Here is a 15,487-nt window from a genome sequence, read left to right as displayed (position 1 = left end):
TTCTGCAAATATTATTGTTTTTAGATCCCACCTTGATTCAGAAAGGCTTTCTCTGTAATATAATCCTATGATTTACAGATCCTTAAGCTTTCAAATATGAATTTTTGCACTGTCAAATGTTCTAACTTTAAATTTTAATTATTTTATGACACTTCGTGATTTACACAGAACTCCCTATGGTGGATATTTGTTAAGTACCAAAGAGATTTAAAAATATTAGAATAACTTCTGAAATTTTATAGCTATAAACCTCCTAAGTGGACTAGTCACAGTAATCCTGTCTGAAGACCAAGTAAGGTTATCATATCAATTCCAAGAGTCTACCATGTAAATGCCACGTATTTGTGATTTTTAAAACAAAACAAAACTATTTCTAAAGTGTTAAAAGAAGAAAAATATTCAGCCTTTTGAAAGAAGGTTCCAGTAGCTACCAATCATCAGAGAATAAATTTCATAATAATAAGGCTTCTCAAAAGTAACATTTTCTAATACAGCTTTATTAATTAAAATGAGCTCTGCACTCACCATGAGTGATTCTGAGGTGTGGGATCATATTCTTTGGGAATGGGAGCTTTGTTTAAAAATATGGAAGAAAAGAGCCAAAGTAAGCACATGTTTCTACATATGAAAACAGTAATTCTGAAAAGGTGTTTCATTAGCACATGGCAAAGAAGTGATATCCTATACAAAAAAGTTAGTAGACTAGATAAAGGTGCATCTCCATAGGTGAAACTGTTTCAGTAAACCAGAGGTTATAATAGAGGGAGTAAACTTAACATGGGAGTTTTTTTAAAAAATGTGTCAACTGTGATTTGAACTTGAAAAAGGAAACCCAAGCCGAAGCACACATGTGAAAGCCAAAGTTAGTAAAAGATGCCACAAGATTTACCTGTGCATTATCCTATTATATATCAAATGGAGTTTCTTTTCATGTTAATATAACATATTTAAATATGTTTTTAATTATAAAAGTAATAATATTCTGGCATGAGCTGATTCCATTTCTAAGGTAGCCATACGTAGAACGAACCTCTACCACTCACATGCAGTGATGTAATTGCCGTCGTATCTTTATAGTTAACTGAAAAGAAACTACCTACAAGTAAATTGTAGGAAGAATTATCCTCTCCAGAACAACCTTTTTAGAACAAAACTTTTAAATCTGAGGGCACACATTATGAGGTTATTAGCTCGTACTCTAAACTTACATTTATATAAATCAGGTACAAGATGTTTCTTCTGTTACATTGATGTTTGATCTATAAATATTTTCTTTTAGGCTCTGACGTTTACTTTTTCAAATACATTATTTACTTTCTTAATTATTTCTTACTTTTAATTATCTAATATATTTTCTTATTTATTTCTTATTTAAAATATATAGTAAAGCTACTTTACAGATTATTTAGCAAAGAAAAGGAAATTTATTACCCATAATTCAATCTTCTGCTAACAATAACATGAGCAATTTAGTGTATTTCCTTTCAAAAGATTTAAAACTTCATTTTAAAAAAGTTTAAAACCTATCTAAGACTATTAAATAAATTTTGTCAAGTAAATAAAAACATAAGAAAAATGTCACTTCCAGTTCCATTACCCCCAAACAATCAAATTCACATTTTTGTTTGTATCAATCCAGTTTTCTTTCTCCCCTCATAATAGAATTAGAGGCTTCTATTTGCTTGCTTGTTTGCATATCTGGACTTCTGAGTCCTGTGTAAATACTGCTTGAGGGAATCCCTTTCTTTAGGAATTCCTGTATCTAATTTCCACTATTCCCACAGAGAAGAGTTCTCAATGAAATAAGTTTATCAGCTCATTCACATTCTCATATGCTCGTTAGTGTGGCTGATTCAAACAGCCATAGTTCTAAGGTTAACATTTCTTCTCAAAGCTCTTCTGATAAATCGGTCCTGTGGCTGATTATAATAAAAAGGACCCATCAGTCCTTTTTACCACAGCTTCTCCAATTTTGATCTCCTATTTTTTAATCAGTTTCAGGTAGCTAACTGGCATCTTCAATAAATCATTATAAGAAGAGCATGTGTTTTTCTTCCCTGAATATTTGAGCATTGGAAAATGTCTTTTTAATGACTTTTCATAGGAAAGAATATTTGACTGGGTCTTAAAATTCTTGGATCCCAAGCTCTACTTTCAAAACTACATCTATCTCTTCCTTTCATTATGCCAGTCAGAGTTCTCAATTGCAAACAACAGAAACCAGCGCTGGCAAAGTTAAACAGAAAGCAATTCATTGGAAGCATACTTTTTAAACTACAGGAATCAAAAGGAGACTGAAAATCAGGCAGAAACCAGAAAGGCTAGGCAGCTGAGAACATAGCCAAGCTCATGTAAAGAAACAGTCTATTAGGACAGCAGTACTCGTCAACTAGGACACTTGTTTCTGCTGCACCAGACTCTGAATTCCATGCTGCTGCCAAAAGTGGAGTCTTTTAAGTGTAGTCTTAGTAAGAGCCAATTCCCACTGGGAGCATCTGATTGGTTGATACTAGGTTATATGATCTGCTAGAGAATGTGGAAAGGGAATTATCTGATCTCATTTGTTTTCTGCTTCCCACCAATATCATGAAGGATTCTTCCCCAAATTAGGAAAAGGGTTCAGACCCTAAAGATCAAAAAAATGACAAACATCCACTGCAATTATCTTCCAACCTTTAGGGCATCTGAGAAGTGTGACACCAGCCTGATTGTATCCCTCTGTTTACAATGTTTTTGTTTAGTCAACATGCTTATAGGGTTGTTTTCTCTTCATAACAGTGATTTCAAATTTTAGCCAGGACATGTCTAGATAAAGTTCTCCCTTAATTGAACTTGCTTGATTTGCTTACCTAGGACAAATTTATTTTCTTCCCTAGGGCAGTTTTCTTCAATTGTTACCTTTGACTATTTCTTTAATTTCAGTTGTCTTTGCTCCTTAAATACCTATAAATCTTTGAAAGAGGTTACATTCTTCTGTCTTGAATTTCTTCTTTTTAAAAATTCATATTATTTTTCTATTAGCTGTTTTCCTCAGTTATCTGAAAGAACTCTCAAATTCACTGTGTACTTTCTGCATGATTTGTCTGTAAACTTATACTTTGATAAAATTTTCAAAAATTTTAAAAGATGATAGGTCTTTTTGAAAGACATCGGTGTTACCAAATATTTTTTCTTGTCTTTAGAATAAATTACTTTCAAAGAATCCATTTCTTCTAAGTATTCGCTGCTTTTGGTTCCCTAGTATTTTTTCCCTAGATCTCATATTTTATTTTTTCCTGCTCTGTTTTTCTTATTTGTTTTGATAGTTTTCCATTTATTCCCAATGAGATGACATCCTTTCAGACTCAGTGTTTGTCCACAAAGTGTTTGGATGGACCTGGCTTCATATTTTTGTCCACATATGAAGCACTTTTTTCTGAGATGGGATTCTCTCTTCTGTTTCTTTCCGTTGTCTCTTAAATCCCCAGCTGACACTTCTATCAATGTTTCTCTCGCTTCCACATGTTTTTACTGGTGGTGAGCTTATATCCCGGGTTGTGATTTTCTATGTGGGGCCAAGCTGCCTGTCCACATCCTATGTACTGTTTTCCTAAACTGAATGGCAAAATGAACTAATAGGTACAGAAACATAGTATTCTGGCTTCCTAAGAGAATAATTTTTTCTTGCTTAAGCAAACTATGAAACAGAGGGACAAAGGTGTTTCCTTCCTATTTTCATGTGAACATAAAAAAAGACAGGCCTCTGATTCAGATTTTCATTCCATTGACCTTAAAACAGAAATATATATTACATATACATATTTTTAGTATATATACACATGTACATAAATAAAAATCTTTGTATACAATAGAAATAAAATTCCCCCTTAGGATTTTTTGTTACTGTTAATTGCCACTGTTGATTTTCAGAATTCCTCAGTTTTTGTCTTTTTTTGAAAGGTATATATATATATATATATATATATATATTACTATTAGGTGAGGAAAGTTAGACAAATGCTATTTAAACCAGAAAAGTTCTTAGGAACTGTATTTCGTACAACTACCAAAAATTTACAAAATCTGGATTTTAACTCTTAAAAATATTCCAATAGAAGCAGCTTCCCAACAGACCTGTAAAGGGGCAGCAACATAAATGAGGCGATGAATTAAGCTATAAATTCACTTGAAAGCAAGAAAACTATTTCTAAAGTGAATATGAAATCCAAATGAACAATTATATCTTTGACATAGAACTTTTTTTATTTCTGCTTTCTAAAACATTTACTTGCAAAAAATGAAATTGATTTATAATTTAATATATAATGTCAATATATTACAGCATCTTATTAAAATACATTACTATTCTTCTGAACTATACTCCTGAGTGCAGCGTATCCTTGATTAAATAGCTGTATTTTTTCAGTAGTGCATCTGACCATAAAATAACACATTAGAATGCCTGTAGTTAGCTACAGCTTCTTCTTTCTACTAAATAATAACATAAATTCTGGAATATGCTTTTTTTTCATATTAGAAAAACATGCTTCTTCACCAAAATTTCTCCTCCAACTCAAGGCCAACTTGACAGGGCATAAAGGAAGACCTCTGAACAGACTATACCGTTACAGATCCCAGAGTCTACACAGTGATCATGTAATGTCACATGATTTTTGTATTGATATTTGTGTACTATATAATATCCCATCTTATTACCTTTGATAATAATGGTTCTATTGTAACAGCAAGAAGAGAACAAAGGGCTTCCCTTAAAAGTATACATTTCTAGATCACAGGGTAAAATAAATTCAAATGCTGTTTTTAGAAAATATGGTTCATTGAACCATCTGCAGAGGCTGTTTAAAAATAATAATAAGGAGGGTGCAAGGGTAGTTCAGTGGTAGAATTCTTGTCTGCCATGTGGGAGACCCAGTTAGATTCCTGGTCCATGCTCTTTCCAAAAAACAAACAAACAAACAAAAATTCAACAAAATGGTGCTGCAATAATGGAATACTCACATGGAAAAATAATGAACTGTGACCCCAAATTACAGCATTCAAAAATAATAATAATAACAATAATAATAAGAGTGAGACTTCCCAAGCCCCACAAAGATAGAATCAAAATATTTGAATCTGGAGTTAGGAATCTGCTTTTCTTTTTCTTTTTTTTCTTTAAACAAATTCCTTGAATAAGTTTCTTCCCATGAAAGCTGAAGATTCACTGTCCTAATGCACTAAACAGATTATTGATGGGGAAATAAAGAAGGCTCTGGTTTTATTTTACACTCCCATTTTAAGATACTTCAGGTAAAGAACCAGGATCAAATTTCAGAAGTATTTATTTTACCTGAAACAATCAGTTTGGTAAAAATAAATAGTTTCAAAGTTCTAGTAACCCAAGTTTCTACTTGAATTGATTCAAATTATCTAGGCAGTTTACCATGTGGGACTATAGTAAACCATTAACAAAAGCATTGTCTCCCTAGAGGTTTCTAGATCAACTAACAAAAAACCCACATTCAGCTACCAGGAAGAAAACCAGAATCAGATGTCAGCCATTTTGTTAGTTCTCACAGTAGTTTCACTTTTCTGCCATTAATAACATGAGAAAGCTAGGCTTGAAATTCAGTGGTCATTCTCTTAGATAACCTTGTTAGAAAAACCATCTGAGAGTGTTACTTCAGGAATGTTGTAGTCGTTTCCAATGCCATAATCAAATATGCCCAATTCTGATGTAATCAGTCTTCTACATCAGGGATTGGAAATGAAATATTCTGCTGAGGCAGCAACTGAACCTTTCAGCTTAACACTGAGAAACTGCCAATAATAATTTGCTCATTACATTAAGACTGCAGCTGGTATATAGACTTTTAGAAGCAAATATGGTTCTAATGTTAGAGAAGCTTTGGAGCAGATTATGATCTTCATTTGATGGCCCTGAATTATATATATATATATATATATGATAGCCATTAAACCACATTATGAATACTTTTTTTCTTAGCCATCTGAACATTTAGTCTATATAGACATAATTCAAGATCAGTTTACCATTAGCACATTTGTATATGTGTGCATGTAAGACAAATAAGGATAAAATAACTCTGCTTAAGTTCTTAATTTCACAAGATAAGGAACATCTTAAAGCTTTAAGAAAAATAAAAGTAGGGCAGGCCACGGTGGTTCAGTGGCAGAGTTCTCGCCTGCCATGTTGGAGACCAGGGTTTGATTCCCGGTGTCTGCCCGTGCAAAAAAATAAATTAAAAAAATTTAAAAATAAAAGTAAATTAACTATATATGCAAAGAATACAGTATTCAAAATTTGGAAGGAATATTTTAAACCAATTATTAAAACAAATATAACTTTTAAAATTTTTGCATGGCAGATTGGAGAATTCAAAACTATTAAGCCATTCAAAGACAATTTCTATTTATATTCTCCTAAAATAGAAGTCTTCAACTAGTAGGATTAATTTTGCCTGAAAGTTCCCTATTTATCGGTAATATTTCATTTTTCAGTTTAGTCAGCTATAAATCACTGCTATCCACAAGTATTCTATCATTCAAAACTGTATTTGTTTGAGTACATGCCATTCTCTAAGGTGGCAGACTTGAGGGGACAGAGGTCTAAGAAGGAAGACAGAAGACACAGGATGCAGCAGTTATCATAAGTACTGTACCTTGCACTGTGAGGAAAACCGAAGCAGCTGATGATCCTCCTTCATTGAAAGCCATACAAAGATACTCCCCAGCGTCACTGAATTTCACACCCCTTAGCTCCAAGGAGAGGTTGGCCAAGGTCGTCACTCTTTCTGGGTCTGCCAGCCTGACATCTCTATCGCTCCTCTGCCAGGTTAGATTATAATCTACCGCACTGATGACAAGACATGTCAAAACTGCTCTTTCTCCAGGAGTGACTGTAATGTTTTTAGGCGCTTGGATGACTGGAGGGGGCTCTGTGTGAAATCAAAAGACTCAAGTCAAGAGACCTAAAAGCCATTTTATTCACTTACAGATGTAGTTTAAAAAATTGAATAACTATTTGTTGTGCATCTAATGGAAAAGAAGCACTACAACAGAACACAGTGGGGAACACATATGTCTATGACCTTAAGGAAATTATCATCTGGCTAAAAGGCACTCAAAACTCGTAGTGCACATTTATATATTGAAGAATACTCTAGTCCAGATCTATGAATTAGAGACATGTAACAGTCCAGAGGGATGGCGAAAAGATGACTAGACTGGTTTAGGATTGGGGAGTGAGAAAAATTTTGACTGAGTTTTGAAGGAAGTAGCATTTATGGATTTTTAAATTTCAAAAATACAGAGCTTTTTAAAGAAAATAGCACACCAAGCATAGTAGACATGACAAAAAAAAATGTGAGTATCAGCTGTAGGGGGGCTTATAATATCATTAGAAAAATACCTTACAATAGTAAAAAAGGATAATTTCTTCCCCAGCAGAGTGGGTAACGTTGATTTAATGAGGTGAAATGAAAAGTAAGGGTACTGACTTAACAAAATTGTATACACAGAATCATGTACACAAGAGACATTGGATAATGTATGCATACTTCAGATGTGATTAAAAAATTGCTAATTAAATGTTTAACCAACATTCCTCTAGAAAATCACATAGTGCTCTAATTACTTAACCAAAATTTCTTGAGAAAAATTATAATTTTTCATGTTTCTGTAATTTTGATCACTAGTCCCTATATGTTTATATGCACTAAAAGAGATAAATAATTCTGTCTACATCCATTTCACATTAAAACAATGAACAGTCAACATTTCAAATGAACAAAAATCCTTAAACACGTTAGCTAGAAAAATATGCTGAAAAAGAACTGAAGTAACTTAGTAGAACTTTGGCTCTCTTTCAAACTGCTCTTGGGCATTCTTTGACTTTTACAAAATAAAATAACGTCCACTGTGACACAAGAGTGCCACTGTCCCATAATGCCTTATTTCCCAACATTCTTTTCCAAAACAAGATTATCCTGTGATTTTACATTGTATTCCACTGGTGCTAAGAAGTAGTTACATCAATATGGCAGAGCAAGGACGTCAAAATGACTAAGGGAAATTCAGAAATGGGTGGAGATTACTGACAAGTAAACCTGGTAACAGATGATGCTGAAGAAATCTCCATTCCTTCAAGTCCAAAAGACATTTTTTGGTTACTTCTGCTGTTCTAGTCATTACCAATATCATTAATGCTTCTGTTCCTTCTTTAAACATTGAATAAATAGGACACAATTCCTGAAAATCGGCTTTGATGTCACCGCATGGTTGACATACACTCATATTAAATGGGTATGTGAAAGATCATATGCACAGAGTTACTGACACCACAGAGACATAAAAGTAGCTCACAAGCTCTGACACTTCCTAGTTATTTATGTAAGATGACTACATCAACTCAAACTTCTTTCCTATTATCCTTCCCTTAATTAATATTGCTAGGGAAAAAAAACTCAAGTGCTCAAGTGTTTTCCCAGAAACTGAAGAATGTTGATACAATTCCAATGCTTCCCAGTATTACCGGAAATGATAAAATGAATATTTTATGATGAATGTCACCTGTCTAAATTGAAAAAGTTTCAAAGGACAAACTTCATTTTTTGAGGATGAGAATGCACATTGTTTAACAGTGCATTGTCTGACTCACACGTTTCTGTTTTAAAGTTCAGTTTGGACTTCTTCATAACAGACATAAATCCTAGGCTAATCAGCATCTTACAATTAAAAAGCTTCTTTGGTCTTATATTATTTAAGAAAATTCAAATCTATGTTCAAAGCAGTTAGAAGCACTGCTATTAATTTAGCAGCTGCAGAAAAGCAGCCACATATAGGTCCTAATAGGGCTCCTATTAAACAACATACAGCACCCCTAGACTGGTAGTGAGGGAGAAAATCATTCCATCAAAACAAAGTTTCCAATAAAGTTCTATATCTGTGCTGAGTAAGTAGCTTAAATCCTGATCACTGGTTACATATGCTAACATTTTTTTCCCTAAGAACTCTGGTAGACCAGAGGAAAAAAGGTGTTTTTTTCATATTAAAGCGTTCTATCTCATAAAATATCTTGAGAATTTTCTCCCTTTTATTCATAGGAAACATACTATCCAAATACTAAATAATTAGCATTCCTTCTGCCTTTCTTAATACCCATATTGTACCACTGAACTCCTGTGTGCCAAAACCTGAATACTTTCATTACTGACTTCAATTTAGATGTCAGAACTCATTCATGAAAGCACTCTGCTCTCTATTAATATGGGAAAAGGAAAAAGAAATTTTTACATCATCATTATCAGAATAGATCCTTTCCTCTCCTTAGATTTTATTTTCTGAAGGGAAAATGTTATATAGCTAGTTCAAAAAATATTTATTAAGGCCATATGATGATGATGATAACAACAATAATAAATGTCCATTGAGTATTTCCATGGATCAGTCTTCTCTTCTTTACATATGTTCCCTTACTTAAAGCTCAGTTCCTCTATGATGTAGAGACTGTTATTATTCTCATTGTATAAATAAGTAAACCGAAACACTGAGTGCATAAGTTATTGGCCCCAAGACAGTTACATAGCTGATGTAGGGTGAAGTCAGATTTTGAGTTCACAGTCTAGTGTAGAGAGACAATAATCAAATAATCATGAAGATAATTGTTTTAAATATAAACTGATTAGCAAGTATCCCATTTCAATAGCTGCATTAATACTCAGGCTGCTGTAAAGAAATGTGATTATTACCTGAAACATCAAAAAAAGTCTGTGCCTGTCCAGTTCCTGCACTGCTGACAGCGATGCATTCATAGGAGCCTTCATCGGACAAAGTGACGTTTTCAATATCCCAACTTAGGCTGGCAGATTCTCTGGGGTAAGAAAAGAGAAACCTTTGCAGTTAATATAAAAACAAGACCAAGATGAAAGCAATTATCCTACTTTTTTTTAAGTATATATCTAAAAGAATAATTTAAAAAATAAATAAAACTGCAGAGTTCTTTATACCTTAAAATTAGATACTTTCTTTGTTGTAATTAGAAAGTTAAACTCTTTTACTCTGCACAAAAGGCAATATACTATGGAGATTGAAAATTTCTGTAAGGAAACATTTCTGGCCATATTGAAATACAAGGTAATAGAGCTGACACTTGTTAAATCCTCTTCCTTTCCCTATCACTTCCAGGTTTTGGCCATGCTGAGTGGGGCAGTTAGCCAAAGCAATTCAACTAGGTAAGTCACAAATTTGAAGGTAGAAAACATAAATTTTTTATTCTAATTAGATAAATTCTCCTTAACTGTCTTATAAAATAAATCCTTTTACTATACTGTTTATTCATTCATTTAATAAATATATGTATGTGTCCTTTATTATTGATCAAAATAGGTTAGTCCTCATTTTCTAGAAGTGTTTAAGCAATAGATATTAATTCTGCTTAAAAGAGTCTAATTTTTTACATTTTCTTCTACAAAAAATAGGTATTATCTTGTTTTAAAACACAGTTGAAGTGTCATAAATGCTTATAAGTTTTTTTCTTATAATCATCTACAGTAATCCACAAACCTTTTAAACATTCATGATACAGATTAGATGAAAAACCTACTACACAGTCAGGATACTTTCCACTGGAGACTGAAGGTGGTATAAGCCATTTTATCTCATCGTGATAACTCCTGCTTTCTATTCAGCCTAACAAACCATATTAATCATCAAACAACCACAAAAAACTTAATTGAGCCTCTAATTTGCATTTAGTGCTGACCTAGGTTTTGTAAGAGAAAGTTAAGGCATAATTTCCTATCATCATAAAAATAAGAAACCAAGAAAATTCACCATTCCAAATATTTTAGTAGGTGAAAATATTCCCCTCATTACTGAATTGTATATAGGCTGATTAACGTTTCCTAACTCAATTCTGTATGTACTATGTGCCAGTGATCTAAACTGTCACTTTCAGAAGAAATTAATTTTGACTTTAGAGTATGCTCATCACCTAAGCTGCATCTTGAATGCTTAAGAGCAATATGCTAAACCCAAGTCTGCAGATGTCATTGTCTCAGTACTGGTAAGTTCCAGGAAGGTAGGAATTCGGAATACATGTGTCCTTGGTGTCCTCTGTATAGAGTCATCATATTAGGATTCATCAATAACTTAGACTCAGAAATTCTAGTCCCAGATTCCTCATTTTAAAAACTGGAAAAGTTGAAATCCAGAAAGAAGGAGAAGTAATTTGTTCAATGGTACATAACCATTTCAACTTGGCAGTAAAATAGTTATGTGGTTAAAAAATGTTCTTTGTGATTATACTTGTTCCTCTCTTTTTTGTGAAATGTTGCATGAAAATAACTCTCTTTTTCATGCAGACTTTTCGGTTATCAATAAGCACTAAATAGCCACAACAAAACAGTTTTAAAGGGGTGGCCTTTGGAAATAGAGAAGAAAGCATGCCAAATATACATGCTTCCTTCTGCTAATACAAACCGATTCCCTCTTATGTCACCTGGTGACCACAGTAAATGACATAAACAAAGATTAAGTCACGTGTCTCAAATTATTAGGAAATCTAGGACAGAGACATGTGTATAAATCAGGATTATAGCATCAATCCATCATCACCCATGCCTTATTTTGTCTCAAGCATCTGGCATCCAAAGAGCTTAATGTACGTCAGCAAGGCTTGTCATATCTCTGGGCCACAGAGCTGGAAAAATGAGAAAAGGAATTCTTGTGGTTTACCTCCCAGGGATTGTATAGAATTAATGAATTGATGTTTACAAAGAATCTCAAGTGTCTTTGAAAAAAATTACTATTTAAACATGAAGTACAATTATTTGAGTTCATCTGACAGTTATGTAGTTTCATCATTTGATTTTCTGGTCAGTTATGTTGCTGGTTATTAAATATGTGTCTAACTGAAACATCAAATATATTATGTCAAAAAAAAGCTCCAGGAAATAATCTAGTTCAATCTTTAAGGAATGGAAACTTTTACAAAATTATAATGAACATTTCTACCATTAATTGTGCTTAAAGTGATGCCCCATCAAGGAGACATATGAGCTAAAACTGTAACATATTTAGTGCCTTATGTAAGCTATGTCAATATTGAATTAATAGTGCAAAACTTTTGTGTAAAAAAAAATTTGTAAAAACAAATGTATTTTGGGGCAAGCCACGATGGCTCAGCAAGCAGAGCTCTCGCCTGCCACCAGAGAGCCAAGTTCGATTCCTGGTGTCTGCCCATGCAAAAAAAAAAAAAGAAGTCATTAAAACAAATGTATTTTGTTTCACAGTAAGTTGAAAAAAATAAAAATTTCCAGAAATCATTTTCCTCCCAGTTTTCAAAGTCTACTTAATTTTTCACTTATTTAGATTTGTCTAAACAAGTCACCCACCATCAAAGGAAAAGTTGGTGCCCCCTGTCCCACTCCTGATGATCTGATATGCAGTAGCCACACACGTTTCTTGTCCATGCATTCCCCCCACCTCCGGTACACACCACACCTCCCTGACTTCATCTCCTACTCTCTCCTAGATCACGGGGCTCTACCCACGCTGGCCTCGTTTCTATCTGGGTTTCCTCCATGTTCAATTCACTCTTGCCTAAGAGTGCTATTTTTCGCTTGCTTTTCCTGCTATCTAAATGCTCATCCCCTGGATAATATAATGGGCTTCCTCACCATCTTCAGATCTTGTTTAAATGCCCCTTATCCTGAATTTTAAAATTGCAATTTGCCCTAAACAACCCACCCTACCTCCCTAACTCCCAGCATTCCTTGTCCCATATAACCTGCTCTACTTTTTTCAGATTCTAAGGCAGATTTTACACCAAAACCAATGAAGCTTAAACTTTGGGGCCTCCCTGCAAGGTCCCCTTTAAAGATTTGGTACTAACTCTGTATTTGCACTCTTTGTCGTAATAAGGGATCCACAAATATGTAAAAATTAGATATTATAAAACCTGAATTTACCCTTGAACTAGCATTTATTATATAGCATCATATGACATTTATCATATACTGTCTATATTCCTGTATTACAGTAGAAGCTCCATGAGGCACAGATCTGTTTCTGATTTGTTCACTTCAATGTCCCAACAATGGCACAAATAAGTGAGAATTGCTGATGAAAAAGTACATTAAAATGATTACCTACTTGTATTTAGATTTTTAATGCTAAAAAATGATTGCTTATGGAAACATTTACATACTTTAAATACTGGTCTACTCCAAGTGTAACTCCATTTCTAACAAAACTCAAGGTAAAGGGCAAAAAACTCTCAACAGAGCAGGGAATTCGGCCTGGCTGCAGGTAGTATCCTGGGGTTTTCTTGGGCATTGTAACTTTGGGAGCATCTAGAAAAAGAAAAAGAATTTGGACAAGAAGGTCATAATAATACTGAGAACTTATCAATCCATTAACAAGTATCATACTTAAATTATGCCAGTAAATCTTCTGCATTCCAATTAATCTAAATCCCTAAAAGTCACTTTGTATCTTTATTTGTACAAAGTCCATTAATTTCTGGGTACCTCCATGGACCATAAATTATTCACTAAATCTAAAACTCCACTGAATTTTCAGGTGCAACATTACTTTTTGTACCACTAAGATAGAAACAGAAAAGTTTGCAAATAAGTTACAACATATCATCAATTGTAGGACACCTCAAAATATGAAAAATCCCATGTATCTCAAAATCAAATACATAAGGTAATTTTCTTCCCAAAAGGAATGGAAGAATAGGTTTTTAAGAATCCAGTAGATTTTGTAGCTTTCAATTTTGGGGCTAAGACAACTGATGAGAATATACTAAAGGTAGTTCTACTTTTATCATTCTACAGCAATTAAACAGCAACTACAGAATGGTGCCTGAATTACCCAAATCACAACCTTGTGAATGAATGATAGTTCAATTTTAAGAAACAATCCTTTATCTTTGGCAGTCTATGATTCATGGTACAATAGCTCAGGTATAGATAAATTGTAATGCTGCTTGATGCCAACAAATAACTCCTAATCTATGATAGAATAGAGATGACATAACAGCAAATATATAAGTAACTAGCTTACTAATGAACTAACCAACTAAATAAAGGCAATCACCACCAGTTTTTTGCAGTGCACTACTGTCCACAGAGCAGGTTTCTAACAATTGTATGTAGACATTTAGTTAGCCAGTGTAGACAGCTTAAACAAACATAGGTGCCAGGTATGTTTTAGGGGGAAGGAGAGAACAAGCATTCCTCAGTTTGAGTTCTTATACTGATCAAAGGACTGAAAACTATCAGCTAGATCTATGGTCAGTGAAACAATGCAAAATTTTGGGTGTGTGATATTACAGTTAGGAAAAATTGTGCTACCTAAGTGTAAATGTCCATTATTTTGGTGGCACAGTATTATTTATGATTCTGTAGTTTATTCTTTACCATTAGGGCCATACCACCCTTGGAAGCCATTACTACTTTAGTGTTGAATGAAATGTCTCACCTGGAACAATACTAGAAAAGGAAACACTTGAAACTCTTTGGAAGAGATAACCATCTTTATCATAGCCTGTTACTTCCAGAAAGAAGGCTTCATTTGGTGGAATGAAGTCAGAGATATTCCATATGCCATAAGGTTTTCGATCAGGATAATATTTAACGGGAACAGTCTTAAGGGGACTGCCTGAGATGCTCAGAAGCCCCAGGCGATCTACTCTAGCTGGAATAGAAATTCCAGAAGTATTCAGCAGCACATAGGTAGGTATTCCTACAAAAGAAAGACTTTGTTATCATTTACCAGTTACATGCAATTGAGGTTACATAACAAGTAATATTTGCAATATAATAACAGAGTACTAAAAAGTGCCCTGCAAACTGTAGAGCAATTGTAGAATCTTTTCTACATAAAAGACAGTTACTCATGACCAGAAAAACTTAGGAAACCCTCAGTAAAACATTTTTATAGTCTTTCAACTCTTTACATGTTGATATTTTTACAGATTCAATTATTTTGTACCTTTCCAGAAATTGCAGTAATAAAATAAAGGAACAACAAGCAGAAAAATATACTTAAAGAGATACAAGAGGATTGAGCTTTCTTTTTGGCTATAAAACTATGAATCTTCATATATGTATAAATCAAGAAGAAGAACAAGCTTTAAAAAGTCAGCAATAATTTCATCTTTAAATAGCTAGATACGTACACACAATCCCATTTTCACCATGACAGTGGGCAGTTTGCATTTTTAATCACAAAAAGTCTCACCATCCAAGTCAGTAATTCTCAAAGTTTAATAAGTATAGGAGTCAATCGGAGCTCTGCTAAAATACATATGACTGGGCCCTTGTCTTCTGTCATTCTAATTTGGAGAACTAGAGTGGGGCTCAGGAATCTTAATTTTTCAGAAGCTCTCTGAGTGATTTTTATTCACTGCCTTGGAACCACATTTTGAGAAACACTGCTTAGGTCAAGAAAACAATCATGTTTAAAATAAAGAAGC

The 15,487-nt window shown here is 33.7% G+C and overlaps 1 protein-coding gene across 4 annotated transcripts in view; it reads right to left on the bottom strand.

Moving 5' to 3' along the window:
• HMCN1 (hemicentin 1) overlaps positions 1 to 15,487 on the bottom strand; it is a 531,301-nt gene that overhangs the window by 277,637 nt on the left and 238,177 nt on the right. For 3 of the 4 annotated variants that reach the window (XM_077157239.1, XM_077157240.1, XM_077157242.1), the window contains exons 8-11: positions 14,491 to 14,754; positions 13,211 to 13,355; positions 9,750 to 9,871; positions 6,663 to 6,938 (exon numbers count right to left, since the gene is read on the bottom strand). In XM_077157239.1, coding sequence (XP_077013354.1) covers positions 6,663 to 6,938; positions 9,750 to 9,871; positions 13,211 to 13,355; positions 14,491 to 14,754 — 807 coding nt within the window. Of the gene's footprint in view, positions 1 to 6,662; positions 6,939 to 9,749; positions 9,872 to 13,210; positions 13,356 to 14,490; positions 14,755 to 15,487 lie in introns of those variants that run through there. The other variant, XM_077157241.1, reaches the window with a different exon arrangement.

This window comes from Tamandua tetradactyla, chromosome 4 (genome assembly GCF_023851605.1).
Source record: "Tamandua tetradactyla isolate mTamTet1 chromosome 4, mTamTet1.pri, whole genome shotgun sequence".
NCBI lineage: Eukaryota > Metazoa > Chordata > Mammalia > Pilosa > Myrmecophagidae > Tamandua > Tamandua tetradactyla.
Note: the sequence above shows the minus strand (reverse complement) of the source record. Positions and strands in the feature narration are given on the sequence as shown.